At 37.0% G+C, this 21,893-nt stretch overlaps 3 protein-coding genes across 3 annotated transcripts; 1 reads left to right on the top strand and 2 right to left on the bottom strand.

Moving 5' to 3' along the window:
* The first annotated feature begins 457 nt into the window (after nt 1-457).
* Nucleotides 458-9,141, top strand: rnf115a (ring finger protein 115a). Its single transcript, XM_084090104.1, has 9 exons — nt 458-590; nt 1,654-1,712; nt 4,416-4,470; nt 4,608-4,876; nt 5,949-6,017; nt 6,175-6,247; nt 6,336-6,429; nt 6,687-6,802; nt 8,188-9,141. Exons 1-9 carry the CDS (start codon nt 513-515, stop codon nt 8,305-8,307), a joined length of 933 nt encoding a protein of 310 aa, XP_083946230.1. The 5' UTR covers nt 458-512; the 3' UTR covers nt 8,308-9,141.
* Nucleotides 8,916-16,037, bottom strand: gba1 (glucosylceramidase beta 1). Its single transcript, XM_084090103.1, has 10 exons — nt 15,718-16,037; nt 15,414-15,608; nt 13,889-14,035; nt 13,682-13,815; nt 11,239-11,411; nt 10,901-11,138; nt 10,591-10,815; nt 10,080-10,243; nt 9,708-9,824; nt 8,916-9,608 (listed from the first exon to the last, which is right to left on the bottom strand). The coding sequence occupies exons 1-10, from the start codon at nt 15,770-15,772 to the stop codon at nt 9,503-9,505; spliced, it is 1,554 nt and encodes a 517-aa protein (XP_083946229.1). The 5' UTR covers nt 15,773-16,037; the 3' UTR covers nt 8,916-9,502.
* Nucleotides 16,038-16,113: 76 nt separating this feature from the next.
* Nucleotides 16,114-21,128, bottom strand: dap3 (death associated protein 3). Its single transcript, XM_084089248.1, has 13 exons — nt 20,970-21,128; nt 20,627-20,668; nt 20,373-20,498; nt 20,149-20,250; nt 19,891-19,999; nt 19,707-19,799; nt 19,497-19,627; nt 18,869-18,949; nt 18,543-18,716; nt 18,378-18,437; nt 17,560-17,649; nt 17,199-17,316; nt 16,114-16,295 (listed from the first exon to the last, which is right to left on the bottom strand). Exons 2-13 carry the CDS (start codon nt 20,663-20,665, stop codon nt 16,210-16,212), a joined length of 1,209 nt encoding a protein of 402 aa, XP_083945374.1. The 5' UTR covers nt 20,666-20,668; nt 20,970-21,128; the 3' UTR covers nt 16,114-16,209.
* Nucleotides 21,129-21,893: the final 765 nt, after the last annotated feature.

The raw sequence follows: 21,893 nt of genomic DNA, 5'->3' as shown, positions 1-21,893 counted from the left end.
AATGATTCAGAAGAACCGAATGTGAATCACTCGACTGTCAAAACTATATTTTGAAAGTAAAACAATTAGATAAATGATAAATTGGGAACATAAGCATAATAATATACAGCAGTGTTTAAAAAATATTTATTTTGCCAGAAAAAGATACATATGACACTGTAGGAACACATCTGGCGCGAATACTAATGATATTTCATCAATATTATGAATGGATTGTTTAATTTCATGTTGTAATAATCATTATTGCAAATAAATCACTCTTTTTATTTTAACTTTTACTTTATTTTAATTTTACATTGTTACTGAAATAAAGCACAGTCTGAGGCTTGTGCAAAGCACATTTCACTGCCTCTGCCTGTGTAACAGTTCATTTAAACGAACCGCCCGAGTGAATCGACTCTGTAAAATGACTCGGACTTCCGAATGCTGATGTCAGAGCGCCTCCCTCTGCAGTGGGCGGACCGACGACCAGCGCTGCTGCTGTTTGGGACACAGACAGTCTCACGGAAAACATGGCGGAGGCTGCGGCGGTCCCTCCGCATCGCTTCTTCTGTCACTGTTGTAAAGGTGAAGTGAGCCCCAAACTGCCGGTGAGTCCGCGTCGCCTGTAACACACAGTCGGTTCATCTTAGTGGGATTCTGTAGTTCTGCTGTCGGTCTCGCAGGTTTCGCTGTTGTGCTAAAGTTAGCATGTTAGCAGTGTATCAACCTGATGTAGGCGATGGGCCTGCCATGGCTTGTTGTTTGTATGTAAAAAACACACATTTATGTATTTATCGATGACCAGTATTACTAAACGTAATACTGGTGCTCGTGCACGTACTCAAGGAGAAAACTAAAGTGTTTTGTCTTCAACACAAATGCAAACGTTACACTCATGTCCTGTGTTTTTGTTGGTATTGTTACAGCTTAAGTTTAAATAATGACTTTTTAATAGATATTAGACTTTAACAAGTGTTCCGTTCATGCTGTTACCGGTTAGAAATGTTTACAACATGTCTTTAAATGTACTCAACACTGAACTCTTATCAAAAGCGAAACTGGAATATTAAATGGTTCTGTTTCTATTTCACTTAACTTATTTGTAGTGTCGCAGATCACAGAACTGTCAATGACTGTTTAATTTCAGCACTTGTCGGTCAGTGTGTCAGTAAGTCAATCCATCATGAGCTGTCCCGATGAGGATGAGTTGTGTGTAATCCCTTGTTTACTGCCCATTTCACTTAGTAAACTTCTTACTGTACTCAGAAGGTGAATCATAACTGGTTCATGCTTAATGTATATAGTGTGAATGAGGCTGAACAGTGTTCTGAGTTGTACTACAAGTCAAGATAAGCAGCCATTGTCCTTCTTTTTTTGGAGACCCACAGGATGACATGTCTTGACCTCTTCAAATCAGAGAAAAAATAGGGAAGCAACCTCTTGAATCAGCCAGAAATTGTTACGCGCATTACAGGGAGTGTCTCTCATTATACAGGACTATTTGCTTTAAAATTCAAATAAATGTGTGTTGTAGTGCTATGCAAATGTGGGTGTCCTTACAAAACCACAGCTATCCCTTTGTTTATTTACAGTGTTGAGGTCAACAGTGTGATTTTTTTTTTTTTTTTTTTTCTGTGTTCTGATTCTGATTGTGATTTTGCTTGCATTTAGGAGTATATCTGTCCCAGATGTGACTCGGGCTTCATCGAGGAGGTTACAGAAGACTCCAGGTGAGCTTTTCAATGGCTGCACTTCCTCATTCGTTGTCTCTTATGGCATGTTGTAACTCTTGCACTGCTAGATTACCCTCTTTCAGGGCCTTCTGGTGTATGTAAATAACTATTGTATCACCTGATTCATAACACCAGCAAACGTGCCTGAGAACAAAAAGCTGTCAAAATAGGTTCTTATGATGTTATTTATTTTTTTAGTATTGATAAATCAAGCATATGATCATTCATAGTTTGTGTCACCATTCTGCCAGCGGAACATCAATGAAATTAGTTAATTGCATTTAATTCCAGCTCAGTTTAAGTTTAATTTGTATTAGGCCTATATTGGAATATTTGGGAAAGGTTTTAGATCAGTGGTTCTCAATTCTGGTCTTAGATTACTGCACATTGTGGATCTCCTTTATTAAGACAATTTATTTATATGATTAGGTCTTTAGTAGACATGTGCTGTGTCCGAAATCATGTACTTTTTACAGTGTGCACTAAATATCAGAACCTCTTTAACATTGATTGAAATTCTTTGGAATAGTGTCAAGACATTGCTGGACATACCACATATCTCATGTCGCAATTGTCCACTGACTGTTCTTTTGCTTATGATGTACTAATAGCAACCGTGAAAATAATTTGCTTGAGTTGTATTCAACAAGTAATTTCAAATAACTAAGTACCTACAGCACTTAGGTTAATGAGCCAATCTATTCATTTATTTGAAAATACAATAAAAATGCAATTTAAAAAAATTGCCTACAATAATTTGAATAAACTTATTAAATAGTTTGGTGTAATCTTTTATTATTTCCTAGAAGCAACAGCAATGAAGATTTTTTGTTGAAATTATAAACATTTGAAAAACTGAATGAAAGTCATGTGGTGCGACTGATGTGCATGGAAAAACATAAAATAATATCATAGAGCCTGCAGACCCTCATGACTGTGTGTCAAGGTCAAAAGGTCTCTTAAAATATCAGATAATTTGACCATTTTCTTACATGACAACTTAAGGTTAGTTCAAGTTGTGAAATGTCATGTGCTACAACCCTCCCAAAAACTTAACTTAACTTAACTAGCTGTGCAATTAAACTATTTGAATGCATGGCGTGGAGGTAAAGAACCACCTGTTGTGAAGCGATTCAGATCGTTTAATGCACTGCTTGCTGTGGATTGTCCAGCATATTCCATGGTCATTTGACAGCATTGACAACTTAAAGCTGTTATTGATGTTTACAGTGCAATATTTGACCGGAAGGGTAAAAATTACAGTTATTTTTGTCAGTTACAGCTCATTAGATCTAGCATTCTGTCCACTTTGAGTATGACACAGAGATATGGTAGTGCTGTAAGATTACATTTATCTGAATGAATGAATTGTACCATTTATTTGAATGAATTGTCAAGGGAGAGAGATGAGATTCCTGTGTGTGAATTGCCTCTGTGTGTGCAGCATCTCTGTCTAATAACATTGAAGCTGTGAGTTCAATTACTTCAAAAACAGCGGTGTTCCCCTTTTTGCTGAGAAATATAATGTAGTGATTCAGTTTTATTTATTAATAAAATCAGTGGTGTGTGTGTGTGTGCATGCGTGCGTGCGCGAGTGGCGTGTGTGTATGCGTGCTTCAGTGAAAACCGCACATTAATATAGAACGGTGATTAAACTGAGTTAATCGGTTTTAATGCACACCTTCCAGCCATTTAGAATCGAAGTATTCAGACAGACCATGGTATACGTAATAATATTTCTGATTTAATAATTCATGATGCTATTTGCTTAAAAAAAATAAGGTGTGCATTTACATGTGTTCAAGATGTAAAGATATTTTGTTTTTACTTTTCTTAATGGTTACTTCACAAAACATTTTAGGGTCACTCAATTGTAAATTGTAACTTGGAAAATGGATAAAAGTTTTTTGAAACCATCATATGAATACAATAAGTTAATTTCTAAGAACTTGGAACATGAGTTTTAAACTAGATTTATAAAATAGATTATTTATTTTTTATTATTCTTTACGTCTTTATCTTGGGCACCCTTATTTGCCAATTGCCATTGACCTTTCACTTGAAAAGAGTCACTCAACTCACAGATCTCTCTTCAATTTATTATTTTTCAACTTTTCAAATCTGATGGCTCCTTGTGGCATTGGTTGAACACAATGTCAGCTGATGCAGTAGGTTATTTGGGTATTGTTCATGTTTCACGTTTTATATACTGCTTTTTTGCATAGTATGTAGTATGTAGGGATGTACTGGTCAGCTTTTAAAGGCAACATAGATGCCTGTGATATTCCACAGTCCTGTTTGTGTCATCGTTCAGCTGTTAAATATAAATGGTATCTGATGCAGCGTTTTTAAAAAAAATTACAGTAATTTAATATTTGATTGGTTACTGGTCATAACTAAAGCTCACAAAAAAAGACCAGTTTACTTAGGAGCTGCCTTTATACTAAAATGCTTTTGTCATTGACTGCCTGGGCACTGGAATAGCAAGGCAGCTGTCTTAGCTTTCTGACGCAGTCCTCAAATGGGTGAGACATCCAAAATGTGCATTTCGGGATCGATGACTCCCTCACTGTGACAATCAGCTGTACTGCAGTTTATGTTGCCAAGTTCCATGAAACAATATGTTCAAGCAATATATTTGTAATATATAATAAATAGCAGTAGCCAGGTCTGACGTGAATGTGATTGTTTACTCCTCAGTCTTCTGGACAGTAGCTCAAATAGCCTTGATGACACAGCTTCACAATTTGCTGAGGTATGTGGACCCCTTCCTTCCACAACATCGTCTTCTGTCTTGTGTAGCTGTTGATAAGGAGTTTTTGGATGCGTTTGAATGAGTTACATTGTACTGCTCATTCATAACTATCTCTTTTACTCCCTCTTTTTCTGTAGCTATGGCAGCTGTTGTTCGTGGAGAGGCCGTTCAGTCTGGATCTAGAAAGTCCTGACTCTGAGCGGGTCCCTGGAGGGGGCAGTGGCTCTGGGAGTCTCGGAGCCGGACCGTTCGGCGGTTCTGTCCCAGGTGGGCTTAGTGGGACTCTGGGTGGCCCTCTAAGTGTAGCAGAGCACTGGGGTCCTGGTCGTCCTCCTCGCCTGCACACTCAGAGGAGGTACCGATCCAGAGGAAGCAGTCGGCCGGATCGCTCTCCCGCTGTCGAGGGGTAAGTTATATATCTTAGTTTTTCACTTGGTCATGTTCTGTATCCCAAATCTGTGGATGTTTTCATTCTCTTAAATTTTTTAATTTTTTTTTTTCATCTATCATAGTTTCTCTTTTGCATTTCAACTATAATTAGAACAGCACGAATAGTCGGCATGCTTAATGAAGAACAGATTATCTCCGATTCAGTGGATAGTGCTGATCTACAAATGCATATTTAGCTGACAGTCAGACAGCAAACATGCTGACAGTTTGCAGATTAAACAAGCTGTTATGATGCATTTTGAGGAATATAGACTCATTTTGTTTGCAAGTACAATGATGCATAAATATACCTCTGTGTTTGTGTGTGTGTGTGTGTGTGTCTGTATACACATACTGTATATATATAATATATATACATATATATATACATACTCACACACATGTATATTACAATCTATGTTTTCTCCAATCTATATGTACATGCTTGCAGACAGACACACATTATGCATTTTTAATGCCATGATAATAACACAAACTTAATCTTGAACATGAAGAAAAAACACTAGTTGAAACAAAATAAATTGCATTTAATTATAATGTATACAACTTTTTTTTTTCTTTTTTTTTTAAATAGTTCAAGTTTAAATCTTTTTTTAATATTCATAGTTGGTGTCAATAGGCCATTTGATAGTGTTATTTCTAAATGACAGAATATTTAGATTTCTTCAATGACAAATGAATTCAACTTGGCAAACTAGATATAGGCATAATGATTAGCAAATAAAAAATAAAAAAATACTGGTAATAGATCAAAAATATGAGGTCTACCATAATATTACAAATGGTTTATGTCCCATTGAGACTCTTCTTCTCAAGTGCAACGTATAAAACTGTTTTGTTCTACAATATATGTAGTGCTATTTAAAAAAAAAAAAGTTACTGGTATTATTTACATGTAATGTATGTGAGTCAGCCGACTGATTATAATGGCTCATTTTTAATGTCAGTAAAAAATAAAATTAAGGAAGTTGGCAGAATTCCCCAGTACTAATATCAGTTCCTCACTGACGTCTCTGCTCCCCTTCTAGAATAGTACAGCAGTTTCTCGCAGGCCTTTTTGCCAATTCAGGAGTACCAGGCTCTCCTCCGCTGTCATGGTAAAGAAAACATTTTCATTCGATATTTATGTAACTACATAATTTACTGTGTGTACACACGTACTGACAGCAAATTACAGCTATGTATATTACAATGCCCAATCTCAGTTTAAATAGGGTAAAGCCAGTAATCTTGATGTTTGTGTGTGTGTGTTAGGACGGGCATGCTGCACTCAAACCCCGGGGACTACGCCTGGGGACAGGGAGGTCTGGATGCAGTCATCACACAGGTAGTTGAGCAGGATGATGCGTGTGCATGTTGCCTGATCCGTGCCTCGGTGCAAACAAGCTGATCATCTCTGTGTTTCTCTCACTCAGTTACTGGGTCAGTTTGAGAACACTGGTCCTCCTCCTGCTGAGAAAGAGAAAATTTCCTCCCTCCCCACTGTTATCATCACTCAGGAACACACTGGTTAGTCTCTCCTCTGTCTTCCCTTTTCTTTGGAACTCTTGTCGTTTTTCTCCTCTGGTCTTTGAGGAACACTGTGTCATTTTAGTTATGATTTAAGGCTCACAGACTCAGTGGGGGTCATTGACCTACCAGTATGAGCCTTGTGTGGTGATGAATTATAATTCCTATTTAAGGCAACGCTCCTCTACCGAAATCTCATTATTCTCACCCCCTGCATGCTGTCTCTCCCTCTCTCTCCTTCTCCTTGTCTCTTCTAGACTGCAATATGGAGTGCCCTGTATGTAAGGAAGACTATACGGTCGGTGAGCCGGTCCGGCAGCTGCCCTGCAACCACTTCTTCCATAGTGACTGCATCGTGCCCTGGCTTGAACTGGTGAGAGAAACAATAGAGAGGAAGGAACGGGACAAAAGGGAGAGAATAAGGAAAAGACATAGGAAAAAGTTCAGGAAAGAATTTAAATATGAGAATCTTTTGAAGTAGGAAAACAAATGATGTGGTTATGGAAAGTTTCTAGATACCTAGTAAGCACAGATTTTTCTGGAAAGCATTTTATTTTATTTGTGTACAATCATCTGATAAATATAATGAAAAGAGTTTTAGTAGTGTTGTATTAAGAGACTGGTCTCGACTTGTCTACGGTCTCGACCGCATTTGTACTCGTTCTTGTCTCAGTCTCAGACTAAGAGGACTCAGGATTTAATTTCATGACCAGTCAACACCACAAGTGGGGATATTGCTAAATTGCTGGTGCATTGTCTGATTTATTTATTAACATCACTAATGTGATTGGATGTAAAACCTCCTGCTTTAAATGCTATTAATAACAAATCTAATTTAAGATTATTTTTTTGTTACTGCAGTGCTGGGTCATAAATGAATGGGGAATTGTCAAAAATGTCACCAAAATTAATACAAATGCCCACAAAATTCAAAATATGATTGCAAAAAATGTACTTCTAACTTTTTAATCATAACATAGGCTTATGATATAATCACAAGAGCAAAAGAGCTGTTTCACGAAAATGAGCACGATAGTAAACGTGCTAAACAAGAACCAGTCATTCTGATGGGAACTGGGATACCTTTTTTTAGAATTCTTTGAGGAATAGATGGCTCAAAAGCACAGCTTTTTATTTGAAATAGTAAAGACGTTTATAATGCAAAGTAAGTAAAGACATTTATTTAATGTGACCTTGTGGAGTAAAAGTACTATTGTAGTATGATGTAGTAAAAGTATTTTATTATTATTTAAAAAGGCATTCAATTCAAACTTTTGAATGGGAGTGTAAGTGTGATATATAAAAAAAAGACAGCGTTGTTTGTTTAATTAAATGATTGGCTTATATGTTGCAAATTAAGGAAATATTATCTGGAAAATATTAACTTTTGTATTAAGTTGACTGGTGGTGTAAGTGTGTTCCTGATGCAAATGTTGTTCGAAGAGGTAGACAGAAAAATTATGCTAATATTAATTTGTAGACAATTGTGAAATTAAATTGTAGGATAATCCTTTGTGGATAATACAATCCCAGAATGCATTGTTATGAGTTCACGGATACCAAGATAGTGGACAGCGTTGTGGGTTAAAAGTAATTATATTTTGTTCAGAAGTGGAAAGTGTATTTTTTTTGTACTTATTAGATCCAATCTAACGTCAGACTCTGTTGGAATAAAGTTTTAAGTCACTTGAGAGGGTCCAGTTTAAGGTTATTACAAATATTCACTGACATGCCCTTCTCTCTTCTTCCTCCCTGAAGCACGACACGTGTCCTGTGTGCAGGAAGAGCCTGAATGGGGATGAAAGCGGCACTCAGTCCTCATCAGAGCCTTCCTCCTTAAACACTGATCCTCGCACACCGGAGAGATGGTCCTTCTGAAACACACACACACACACACACACACGTCCGCCCGTCTCATCCGAGCTCTGTCTTAACCCAAGCTTGTTTGTCTGTCTTTCCTTTTTGTCAATACTTTGTGTTCATCCTACCATGATGGTATATTTTTACTATGGTTTATTTACTTATTTTCTCTAACACAGTCCTTCTTAGTTGTGTCTATGCCAATGTATCTCTATCTTTCCCATATTTTCAGATGTCTTTGATTCCTTCCACAGTTTTCGGCACAGTATTTCCTTTAGTTTATCCATTCTTATTCCTACCCCGGGTGAACAAACAAACATTGCAGGATGAGGGTAGGGTCGGGCACATATTGTTGCTTTAGCAGCACAACTCCCAACCCACATTTAGATCGTACAGTGTATGGTTTCCCAGAGACGAGCTGTACTCCCCAGATAGCGCCTCTTACCGTTCAATGTGAATTCTCTTTGGGATGGGGTGGTGTGTTTTTAAACGTCGCTTTACGTCCACAGGCCTTTCGTTGTTCTTGCATCCTTTTTTTTTTTTTTTCTCCACTTGTCCAGGGGTTCATGAAGTTTTGTCTCTCTCCCCTCCATCTCTGGTGTGTATATATCACAAACCCATCAATGTCATTCAGTTTAATTTGATTTAGTTCTTTTCACGCTCATTTCTATTACAGTTTTTTTCTAATGTAAATAATTTTAGTTGGAAAACTCATTAAAGGAAGACAAAAAAACCATTGATGAAAATGACAATGAATCGCTAAATATTAAAGTATATAAATATATATTATATGATGTGTATGACCACGATGTATTAATAAAAAAACTGAATAAAAAACAGGAAACATGTTAATCTTGCTATGACACAGGCAAACAACGAAAGCATTCAGACCTCCATATTGTTTTTTTTTGTTGTTTTTTTTTTACATGTGTATTCTCAGAAAAAAAAGGCTGATAAGTTGTATTTGATTATTTTTAATTCATAATATCTTCAGTGCAAGAAATTTTATACATCAAGTTTTATCCAGGGATGTTTTTTTTTTTTTTTTTTAAACATGACTCAATTACATCATGCTATTTATTGCCTCTAAAACTTCATGATTTCTTTGTAACCGTAGTGCTGCAGTCATTTGAAATGTTTAAGTCCTTAAAGCATGATTGAAATGATTTGAGTTAATCATTAAGGTGCATGTGTGGGTTATTGACCCAGCCAGTCAACGTCTGCTCCACAGTAGTGTGAGGATGGAGTGAGGTGAAGCACTTCCTGGTAAAAAGCCCAGTGTTTGATCCCAAACTTCAAACTGCACCTCCTCTTCAGACCTGCAGTTTCAGAAACATTTGATATTAAACTGAATTCATGTAATGACTGCTACATAACAACGCCAGTTGAGTGTAAATGATGAAATCCCAGTCTTTTACCTGTTGAGAATGATGAAGACTGCTGAGGAATCAGGTCTGATGTAGGCAGATATTTCCAGGCTGGTGTGTTGACTGAAGGACACACCCACTCTCTGTGACCCCTCCCACAAGAACTTGCTGTCAGTTTTAAAAGCACAAAAACTTAGAAGTTGAGACCCAGTTCACCATATTCTATTGAAAAATGCTGTATTTGGATTATATGATTCAGATTTATAAAATATTGTGTCAAATATGATACAAAAAGTCAAGTGCCTACTTCCATGTTTGCAATTACATTACGGCATTGGCAACATTTAATAGCCAACTTTAGATGGCATTTTTGTGCAAGAGCTGAATTCTGCCAGAGTTAACGGTGCCTTAAATGAGTCGAACCTGAAGTGGGCAATGCTGTAGAAGGTGGGCTGCTTGTAGAAGACATCTTTACTTGGGTCCACAATAATGGGGCTGTCCACAAAGTTTTTAACCCAATTCGGCCCTCCATCCTGATTAAGGGCCAAGTTCCAGTCCGTCCAACCGGTCACATAGTTATTCATGTCCTAAATAAAGAGAAAATTGGAGATAAAAGGTACGTTATATAATCATTTTTAAATAATTACATTTAAAAATTTCTATATATTATATTGCAGCCACTTTGTATATTAGTGGCAGTGCAGCCTCAACACAAAATTTTGCCTGAAATATTTTATTATAGGTTTTATAATATATATAATTCAATATTAAATAATAATGTTAAATATACTCCACTGGTAAGCCTTTACTACATAATAATAACAATAATATGTATTTAATATGTAAATCCTCAATCAAGATTATGTTATTATATAGTATATAATATTTTTTTATCTATTGATTTTTCTACATTTTATCTACATTAATCAAGTACCTGTATGATGTCATGTGCATAGTCCTCTGCTCTGTCCCAGCTGCCCAGACGCACACCACGATCCCCCGGTTTCCATCCAGAACACGCCTCGGTTGCAAACAGGAAGTACTCTGGGTAGAGGTGGTGTGTGGTTGACAGGGTAATGTCAGGTGGTACAAGACTGTCCAGGTACCAGTGAACACCAATGCCGTGGACATAACGTGCTGCTTGCACGTCACTCAGAACCTGCAACCGGGAAGAGAGGTCGCCTCCATCATCTGCATCTTAATGAACATCTTCCTATCCCTCTTTTTGTCCACCCAACACTTACCACTTTGGCCCAGTGTGGAAGCAGAAGTCGGTTGTCATCGAGGATTATAAGGCGGGTCTTGGGAAAGGATGAGGAATGGAGTGCTGGACCCAAATCCAGGGCAATCCAGTCACGCTGTGTCTCCGGAGTAAAACCCAAAGCCTGAAAACTGTAATTTGTCATTTGGCCTGCAGTGGGCTCGTTCCCTGACGTCAACCCCCAGAATGAAAGATTATATTTCCCATACTCCTCTAGAAATCTGAATAGGGCACGTAAAAAGGATCAAAATGTAAGAATTAGTATAATGAAAAATAATATTACAGTCCATTTAGTTTAAATATTTGTATTTAAATGTGCACCTAATGTAGTACTGAGCCCAGGTCTTATGCTCTTTGCCTCCTGGCTTGCCTTTGAGTGAGCCCTTCCCAGTCAGTGCGCCATTGGTCTTCAGCCAGGCGGGGGCGCTCCAGGCACTGGCAAACAGATTGAGAGGCTGAGCAGAGAGAGCCTGTGCCCGCTGCAGCAGGGGAATCTGGGGGAGAAAGATTCAATTAATCAGAATATGACTGTGGTGTTGTGATTAGAGGTGTGCATTATGTATCGTCTACAGTATACGATGTTGTTTTAACGATGTACAAGCAGACATTATTGAGTCTTTATTGAGTCAAAATCGCACCTTGAGAGTCCAAGCATTTACTGCGTGATGTAGCCTATTAGAATCCATTTATAATGCCAACGAAAATAGTTAAACAGAACCGCTGCGCATCTCAAAGCAACACACAGTGGTGTACATTACTGAATGAATCTATGTTTTTGAATTAATCGATTGAGTGAATGATTCAATAATTACTTATAAAACACTTGCTTCTTTTCCAGATTAATCAGCCATTTTGAAATAATCAACTGAATGATTTAATGACTCACTCATTAAGACAGGGACTACTGGTGGTTTTAGGTTAATTCTACACTACAACGATGTAACAAAAACGGAAAATAAAATTTCCTTTGTTTTTTGCTTACAGACAGCAAAGTTTTCAAACTGATACGTATTCACATGGATCAGTGAAAACGACTAAAAGCGATGTAATATGCTGCCAGGCCAGTAGTTGGCGATGTCACTTTATAAAGAAACACTATGCACCTATAGACTGCACACGTAATAAGCAAGGGGGTAATGTTTCAGAAAAAACTGAAGCTTCCCCGGGAGCCGTCATTGATTAGCAGACAATCACCTGCTGTTAGCATTCCATTGACTCCCATTCATTTTGGCGTCACTTTGACAGCGAATAACTTTACATCTGAGGCGTTTAAAGACTCCATTTGTCCATTATTTATTTCTAAAGAAACACGAAAATGTATAAAAGGCTCCATTACCTTGTATCTTACGTTATGGCCCCATAGAAGCAGTTTTTGTAAAAATAGGCTAACGATTGCGTCATAACCACGCGACTCTCTGTCGCACAGTAGAGAGATTACCGTATAGACAGGAGGAGAAGCTTGCGGGCAATCGGGGGGATGTGGAGGCAAAATTACAAAATAATTAATCAGAATACTTAGCAAAAGTTTCTCCTGCTCCTAGCTCGTGGACAGCTCCTACTCACACTCTCCGTCTCTGCAAGTTTCGGAAGGGAATGATTCAGATTTCTCTTGGCACAGCTACTAGAAGACAGACAGGTTGCTCATGTCACATCTACGTCGTCAAGCTCAGTTTGAGTCTGCGCAGTACGCTCAGCCATCAGGAAGTGAGTGCTTCTAATTGACTTCACTTTTCTCCGTTGAATCCAATGGGGTCGCTGTGTCCATTTCTTTTACTGTCTATGGTAATAAGCATGTGCATGACGTCACCATTTTCACAAAATTTGTTTTCACAGCCCTTAGGGGTCATTTACACAACAGCATTTTCAACTAAAAACGGAAAACTTTTTATATGTTTTGGCCGTTCATTTACACGCAACAATGTTTTGGGGTGTGAAAACTGAAACTTTTGAAAACTTTACAAAGTGCAAGTTTTTGAAAACAATACTGTTATCGTCTCCGTGTAAACTGCAAAAATGTGAAAATTTGTGAAAAGGTGACGTCATGGGCATGTGTATTATGTGTTCAGTCTAAAGGCATGTAGTGTTTCTTTACAAAGTCACATCGCCACCTACTGGCCTGGCAGCATATTATAGCGTTTTTCGGGATCCGTGTGAACGAGGATCATTTTGACTATTGTTTTTGTCTATGCGAAAAACGTAAAGGAAAAACTGTTCCGTTTTTAGTACATCATTGTCGTGCAAACGTAACTTTAGTTTAATATTTTAATATACTTTAATATTTTTATACTTTTTTATTTCAATATTAAAATTCTTCTTTTTTTTAACACTGTAGTCTTATCCTGATTTTAATTATTGATTAAATGTAAGAATTTAACAAAAGATTACATTTAATAATTTTAGAATTAAAAGACTTGCTGCCATCTACTAGCGGTTTTAGTTTCATATAAAAAAAAAAATTCATATTTTTTTTAATGTTTAAAACACTATAGGGTCTTACTTTATGCTAAATGTCAGAATTTAGCATAAAAGATACATTTCATAATTTTATAAATAAATTGCTATTATATAGGTAAAAGAAAATCATGTGAACTAACCACAACATAGAATATGAAGAATATGAAAAGTTTTGTGAGACGACAGGCCTAAACCAGCCAAGGTTCCTGGCCAGGACAAAAAAAACAATCCACAAATGTCGAGTTATTATTTTTTGTCAGTATCGCACACCCAAAATTTGTGATGGTGTGTTTCTGTTTGTGTATGATACCTTCATGTGAATATCCTCTTTGGCCAGGGTGAAGTTCTGGAGATCGTAGTCCCCTGGAGTGTCAGCGTATGTGTAGAGGCGAGTGGAAAAATCACAACTGGCCACTGGCACTCTCACGAAACGGTACTCTATACCTGTGACAGACAGGGATGTGCACCATTCAGAACTAAGTATGCTGAACACATTTTCATTCTCTGTCACTCTCACCGTCTGGGGAGAAGTACTGTCTGAGCAGCTGGTCCTGAGCTCCAGAGGACAGAGACAGAATATTCATAGCTGCCGCATCTGTCATGGCTCCCCCAAATCCTTTAGTGCGCTGGTACTTTTGACTGGGATTCAGAGTGATTCTGAGAGCTAAGATTCAGAAGAGAATGAAGAGAATGGTTCAGCATTTGACATAATATTAAATAAATATATTTAACACTTCTTCCTCTACTTGACTTTTCCCTCTTTCCTTAAAGTCACCATGAAATAAAAACTGACAATTCTTATTTTTTATGGAATATTGCAGTATTTATTATAAATTATTAATCTGTGCACATCATTATTTTTTTTTACATTTCATGTGCCCTAGTAATCTTCAATCAAAAAAAAAACTTTCCCTCCCTCTTGCAGCAACATTTCTTCTTTTCTCTGATGACGTGTTTACTGGCGTGAGGGCGGGGCAACCTGTCACTCACATGACATCACAGCATTCTATCACACTCTTTCTGTGACAAATGTATTATTTTGATACGATGGTCAAATAACTTTAACTTTTATTGATTCATTTATTTATTTTCACCCCAAAATGAAAATACTCATTTACTCTGTCATTCCAAACCCATACGACTTATGTTCATCTTTAAGGCACAAAATTCTCATCTTTTTTGTCCATCCATTGAAAGTCCAAGCAACCAAAACTTTCATTCACATATAAAAATTTAATGCAAATAGAGTTAATCAAATATGGTAAACACAGAAGCTCAAAAGAACAAGCTTGATGCAAGAACCAACTTGGTTTATTCTCTCGCATCAAGCAATCGTGGTTGAGCTTCAGTGTTTACCATTTTTGATTTACTATATGTTTACATGTGAATGAATGAATTAAATCTGTTTACTGTATAAAGTGATCATGTATCTTCAGTATCTTCATATGGATTACTTTTACAATCTCTTTTTGCACTTTTTGATGTGTGAAAGTTGTGTAGACTCTCAATGGATGGAAAAAAATATCTTCATTTGTGTTACAAAGATGAATGAAAGACTTGTGTGTTTGAAATTAGATGAGAGTACTAAATGATGACAGAATTTTAATTTGGGGGAAAAATAACTCTTGAAGACCTACAACATATAGAAATCTCAGTTGCACACAGTCTCTTAAAGTCGGCATGAAACGAAAGTTGCCATTGTCTTTTCTTCACTATTGTGTCATATATCTGATTGAAATGGCTTCTCGAACAAGAAAAAATGTAGGGCGGGATTGATTTTGTCCATCGGGAATTGATTGGATGGTTGTGGTTTGCTGTGATCTCGTGTGAGTGACGGGTTGTCCATGTCCAGCCCTCACGCCAGTAAACACGTCATCAGAAAATAGATATCATAGCAAAAGGGAGGGGGGTGTTATTTTGATTAAAGATTACGAGGGCACATTAATTTTAAAACTATGGGAAAAGAAAAAATCACTAATAATAAGTGCTGCAATATTTAGAATTGTCCGGTTTGATTTCATGGTGACTGTAAAGGCACTCACCTGCACCTGTGCTGTTCTCCTGGAACTGGCCTTGACTCCTCACGAGTCTGCTGCCAGTTTTACTGCTGACATATGACACGAACTGACCGGGATCTGGCAATACAACTCGGCCCACCGAGTCGCAGTTTGTCGCATTGCACGCGCACACAACCGAACCATGACCAAAATTCAATGCTTGACAGTCATTACTGTCAGCTGGACAGAGTGACACAAACAAGCAGATACATATAATAAAGACAGCAGTAGTTAAACATATTTCATATCATATATCACTTATCTCTTTATATTTAGATAATAAACACACCTCTTGCTATAATGACAAATCCAGTAAGCAGAATGAAAATAGCTGTTTCTCTCATTCTGTCGAGATGCTGCGGAGATTCGTGTTACATGTAGCCTAACTAATCAACAACGCTTATTCAAATATTTAATCGGGCTCTCACGACCTATTATTAGCAGACAACCAAAGTTTGTCCGAAGCCTAAAAACGGAAATATTAATATAATTACTGTCCTCTAAATGTTGTTTAAAAGACCACTTTCTTCACTTTTTCTGGGCTGTAAACAATCACACACCATGCGACTGAGTTCCGGGTGAGGCTGTGGCCACATGACCATCTCCTCCACCACGTGACTTTCAACAACAACGTTTTCCATGAGAGCCATTTCAAGATACTTGTCATATATAAGAAAAGCCTGTAAACGTTTTCCAAGTTTTTTATTATGAAAAATTCTGCATGCTTATAAGTTTATTAAATTCACATGATATACAGATCCAAGAGAGACACAAATGTGCATTACAAGAAGGCACACAATCGTTCCAGGATAGATGGATTTTTGTTGCTGAGAAAGATGAGCTCTTTCTTTCCTTCTTCAGTTAGACCTGTTGGTAACAGATAAGAGATACTGAAAATGGGGTTTGTAACATACATAATAGGTTATTCTGACTTCAAGTCATGACAGAATGATCTTAATTCACGAGATGAACAGACATGAACATGGCTTTTTCAATTATCTGTTTTATAAAAGACATTTTTTGGTACTGTGGATATAAAATGGCTATAAAGCTCATCAGAAAATACTACTCATTTAGACAAGAGGTTTTCAATTTTTTGCATGCCACGAACCCCAAACATGATCGTACTTGTTCAAGGGACCCCCATGCTAAGATTTAAAAGTATATATATATATATATATATGTGTGTGTGTGTGTGTGTGTGTGTGTGAAATTATAAATAAGTCTAAAATATTATTTGGAAAATATTAGTTACTATTAAGCTATATTATCACGTGTTTTCAACTCATAGTACTGTACTGTTATAGTACTGTTTTTATTTATTTATTTAAATCTAATTGTATTTATTCTAATATTTTACTATTTACATTTTTTCTCTAAACATTTCCATGGACCCCCTAGGACTTCCTTGCACCCCCCTCCCGGGGATTCTCAGACCCCAATTTAACAACTCCAGATTTAGACAACAGAGAGAATGCATAAATAAAACAATTACACACCAAATGTACATCGTTAGCTGTTCACCATGTAGCATTAATACTAAACAAGCTTCCTACTTTGCCAGGAAGTGAAAAAGAGAGAATGGAAGAAAAAAAAGACATTACCTGTCGCTTTCATTTTATTCAGTCCAAAAATCACTTGAATGCACATTAAATCATAATTATGACTTGAAAACTGGTAGGTACTAACTTTATTTTATATGACCACATTATTCTCTTTACATACAGTTGCCAGTGATTGCACTCCAGACACACAAATACACAAACTTACTGTGCTGATGCTGCAGCCAGTTCCGGTCTAAATAGTACAGATAACAGCTCTCAAACTCCTTCTCATTGTAGATGGGCACAGAAACTGGCACAAACGGTTCCATTTGATCAAACCCCTCCTGATAGACAGAAATAGGGGAAATCAAGAGAGAGTGAGAGAAAGAGTGAGAAGAGAAAATACATTAAGCCCTTTTAACAAATCTAGATGATACATGCAACAGCCTCTAAAGTTTTGCAAATGCTTCAAAGTCTATTGTTGAAGTAAAAAGCAAAAACAAAGCTTTGTTAACTTAGGGCATTTACTCTGCAGTTTAATGAAAAAAAAAAGGCATAATGAGCTTTTGTATGTGAGGGATGCTGACCTCTCCTAGTAACTCATTGGGAAGGTAGGCAGACCGTGGCTTGAACAGGGACCCGGTCTGAGACAGTGCTGTGAGAATGGCACCTCCACTCTATAACAGAGCAATATAAAGTGAAAGTAAAAGCACGTTCACACCTAGGAAGATAACTAGATCGATGACGATAAAGAGTTAGTTCTAAGAATCATTCGAAATATAAAAGAACAGCAGAGTCCACACCACAACTATAACGATAATGACACAGTGAGACAATATAGTAGAAATAACTCTCAGAAGGACTTTTTCCAGCTGATGAACGATAAAAACATCGACAGCCAATCAGAATCCATCCTGCTTTAAAGGAACACTCCACCGTTTTTTGAGATAGGGCTTATTCACCTTCTTTCCTACATTTAGATAGGTGGGCAAATGCATTTTTGTTTCAGTGCATGCATTGTTTTAGTTTGACAGGGTCGGCGCTAACTTAGCTTAGCATAATGAATGGAATCCTTTGTTACCAGCTAGCATGTCCTGCGTAAAAGTGAATCAAACTAAAACAATGCATGCACTGAAACAAAAATGCATTTGCCCACCTAAATGTAGGAAAGAAGGTGAATAAGCCCTATTTAAAAAAACGGTGGAGTGTTCCTTTAAGAGCTCGAGCATTTAAAGCAGCAAACTTATAAACAGAATAAACAGAACGATCTTATCCGCTGGTGTGGACGCTAATATAGTTATCATATAGTTATACTTTCTTGGTGTGAACAGGCCTTAAATTGAGAGTAAACAGCTCACTGAGAGTTAAATCTGTATTATAATATTAAGTGAGAGGTTTTTTTTACCCAATCGTTTTTCATCATCTTCCTCAGATTATGAATCAGAGTCAGTTCCTCTGGCTCACACTGCATAAAACGAATGATACAAATTATTTAATAACATTAATATAATAATGTTTTTTAAAAATTTATGAATTCATATTTAATACTGGCTAATTTATGCCAACGTACCATGGTCTTGTCTTCCTTTTTTAGAGATGTTTTTCCCCACAGAGCATTTACTCCATCCACAGCCACGGCCAGTTTAAAGGCCCCCTCGCCATCAGTGGCGCCCCCTGCCTGAAGCCTCAGCTCTCGCATCACTGCACCCACCACATCACTGCTGCTCTTCATGCGATTCACACCCTGTTCAAATTAAAAATCAAATTATTAAAAAAATAAACATGAAATAATTCATACATATACAAGAATAAAATATTAAAGCTCAATGTTAAAATTGACCGGAGGTCTCCTTTAAGGTAATAGAAATGGGGAATTTTTTGATGAAGAAAACTCACCTGATCAACAAGCTCCCCTAAAGGCTGCCCCTTCTCAGTACTTTCTCTCTTTGTCCACACATATCGCTGTGTTGTCTTTATCTGTCAATTGATCAGATTGACATCAGAGCAGCTCGATAAAAGATCAAAATATTTAACCGAAATAATAAATATTATAAGTGATCAATAACATCTCTTTACATACACATGGAGGGAGATAGAGTATATTTTATGAAAATTTCTACAATTTCTACTTTTTCATATTTTTACATTAGACAACTTCAGCAAGTCCATATTTTGTAAAAAAAAAAAAAAAAAAAAAAAATAAAATAAAAATTATATATATATATATGTGTACACTACCAGTCAAAAGTTTTGGATCGGTAAGATTTTTAATGTTTTAAAAAGAAGTATTTTCTGCTTACCAAGGCTGCATTTTTTAATTATTTTTTTGTTTAGTAATATTGTGAAACACTGGTAGTGACTGGTAGTGTACACACATATATATATATATATATATATATATATATTTTTTTTTTTTTTTTTTTTTTTTTTTTTATATAATTTATTTCCGTGGACCAGACAGTGTGATAAGGTGATCGCTCACCTGATTTCATACCCATAAACCCTAATAAACACAGAGTAGTACCTTGGATAAAAAGCGTTCATTGGTGATTCTGAAGTTCTTCAGCCATTGGGAAGCCTGGATCGGCTGGTCAAAGCGTGAGGGGCGAGAAGAAGAGGGTAGCAGCTCTTTACAGTTCTTGACCCACAGATGAGCTACAGAGAGAACATCACAACATCATCAGACTCCAAACTTCACCTCATCTTGCATTTTGATTGAGTAAGTGCAGCTCACCATCAGGTATGTGCAGGATCAGCCAGCCCTGAGTGTAACAGTAATGCAGGGCGTGACACAAAGACAGGGTCTTTCCAGAGCCAGTATCTCCATCTAAAGCACATTGTCAAGGAATGTGTAAAATATGGAAGAGGAATATGCACAAAGTAAAACAGCTCACTGGGAATTTTCTGTTTGAGGATACAGAGTATACAACGCAGGGGGGGATTGCTGTAATCAGCTCTTTTAAGATATGAGATAAGCTCCAGCGCCGGCGGCCTCACCATCACGCAGCCTTCATTAAACGTCTTAACCTGAAACAAGAGTACCAACATGTATTAGACATGTATAAGAGCACTAACACGTCCAGGCAACTTCAACCACAAACATCATGCCATTTCTATTCAGACTATATTAAATCTATACTGAAGTGCTCCACACACACAGAGTACTGTTCCCAAACCTGCAACTGGAAACGTGGAGGCAGTCCATGGGGGAAGAGTTTTTGGATGTGAGCTGGGGGAATTGTGTAGTATTGCCCAGTATGTGTTTCCAAATGGCATGCCTGAGAAAGAAAGAAAGAAAGAGAGGGTTGGCGAGGAGGACGTAATGTCACAACATAAAGAGCTTTGAGCTTTCCATAACATATTTTCCATGCTGTACATTCCATAAGTTTTTAGGACGTACTGGATCCTGCTCTGAAGTTCTGAAGACTGACAGTGGATTCAAGTCAGCTGATGATGTTTCTGCAACAACCGCCTCCAGCTGCCGGCCACTTCCTTGGGTGTGGAGATGTCTGAATTTCTGTGTCACCTGAATATGACATCATTTATTGTTATGTCCTGTAAAATGTTTTTAACTTAAGTATATTTTATATATATATATATATATATATATATATATATATATATATATATATATGAAAGGTTAACGAAACTTACTGTAGGGCGCAATCGCGAGGACAGTTTGTGCAGATTCATATTCTGAAACAAAAGCGAATCAATTAGTATATTTAACCAGAGATGTTCTCGTAATGTAATCAGGTTGACAATCTATGCTCACATTAAAACTGTTAAGCTGATGATTTGTTATGCAAGCGTCTAATTATAGACATTAACTAATATATTTGCAGAAATTAATTCCTATAATGTTAGTCTCAGAGAGAGTCTCGTAGATCTTCATGTCTTTCACCTTGCGAGAGAAATGCTGGCTGCATGAAAGTGCATGAGGTATAATGCGGCTGCTACACCATGTGCAAAAAAACGAAATAAGACAATGACTTACCACTAGGATAAAACGTCGTCAGATGCTTAGAAAACAACTGCTACATGTAAAGCGATAACTATGTATTGCTGATTGCTGCGAACGGTCGTGCTGTCATGGGCCACGGCCAATGGAAGTCGCCATCATTGTTTCAACCGACGTCGGAAGTTACGTCATTACGCAAATTACGAATACGTATGACCAAGAGGTCAAGGTTTGGCTGGTAAGCTTCAGATTGAATTATGTGAATTATTTATGATTAGTTGGTTATGAATGAATGCCTCTGCTGGTTAATAAGTGTACCATTATGCTTCTTCACTGACGGCCATTCGCAAGTAGCCGTATATTCAGACGAAATAGCCTAAATCTTTCTGCATCTCTTTATGTCCAGTAGGTTTAAACTAATAAAAATAAAAAAATAAAAAAAATATTTTTGCCTTTCTAAAAAAAAAATATTAACTGCATAATTATTGTACCCTGTCACAGACCCATTCAGTCTTTAAATATGAAAATACAAAATGTTTAAACCCATTTTACATTTTGCGCCATTCATTCATTTTTTTTGTTTGAAAGTTGATTTGAAAGTGCTTGATAGCAGGGAATAAAATGTCAAAGATGTTAAAATCGATAGAAATACCACATATTTTTATGGTGCATCATTTCCGATTCAGGTGGTTGTTGTTGTTGTTGTTGTTGTTGTTTTGTGTGTGTCAATTTTTGCTTTAGTGATAGAGTTTAGTGAGACGTTTTGTATCATAAACACAGTCAATTGTCGCCAGTTATTGTTGCGCCAATAGGTGGCGACAATTGACTGTCTTGTTTTGTTCATTGTGAATGAGTCATCATTAATTGATGATTATCATTTATGAATTGTTCATCATTAAACTGATTTGTTCAAAAACACTAATCCATTCAGGAACAAAACTGTGTGTTGCTCGAAGACCT

This window comes from Abramis brama (assembly GCF_963993115.1).
Source record: "Abramis brama genome assembly, chromosome: 17".
Classification (NCBI taxonomy): domain Eukaryota; kingdom Metazoa; phylum Chordata; class Actinopteri; order Cypriniformes; family Leuciscidae; genus Abramis; species Abramis brama.
Note: the sequence above shows the minus strand (reverse complement) of the source record. Positions and strands in the feature narration are given on the sequence as shown.

Coding starts and splice junctions, on each gene's coding strand:
- dap3 (XM_084089248.1), bottom strand. CDS start 20,665: ATGAATCTGCACAAACTGTCCTCGCGATTGCGCCCTACA. Junction 20,499..20,626: donor CCTCGCGATTGCGCCCTACA/GTAAGTTTCGTT, acceptor TGTCATATTCAG/GTGACACAGAAATTCAGACA. Junction 19,628..19,706: donor GATCCTGCACATACCTGATG/GTGAGCTGCACT, acceptor TTCTCTCTGTAG/CTCATCTGTGGGTCAAGAAC.
- rnf115a (XM_084090104.1), top strand. CDS start 513: ATGGCGGAGGCTGCGGCGGTCCCTCCGCATCGCTTCTTCTGTCACTGT. Junction 6,430..6,686: donor CATCACTCAGGAACACACTG/GTTAGTCTCTCC, acceptor TGTCTCTTCTAG/ACTGCAATATGGAGTGCCCT. Junction 6,803..8,187: donor TCGTGCCCTGGCTTGAACTG/GTGAGAGAAACA, acceptor TCCTCCCTGAAG/CACGACACGTGTCCTGTGTG.
- gba1 (XM_084090103.1), bottom strand. CDS start 15,772: ATGAGAGAAACAGCTATTTTCATTCTGCTTACTGGATTTGTCATTATA. Junction 11,412..13,681: donor AAGAGGATATTCACATGAAG/GTATCATACACA, acceptor TTTCTCCCCCAG/ATTCCCCTGCTGCAGCGGGC. Junction 11,139..11,238: donor TGGGCTCAGTACTACATTAG/GTGCACATTTAA, acceptor TGCCCTATTCAG/ATTTCTAGAGGAGTATGGGA.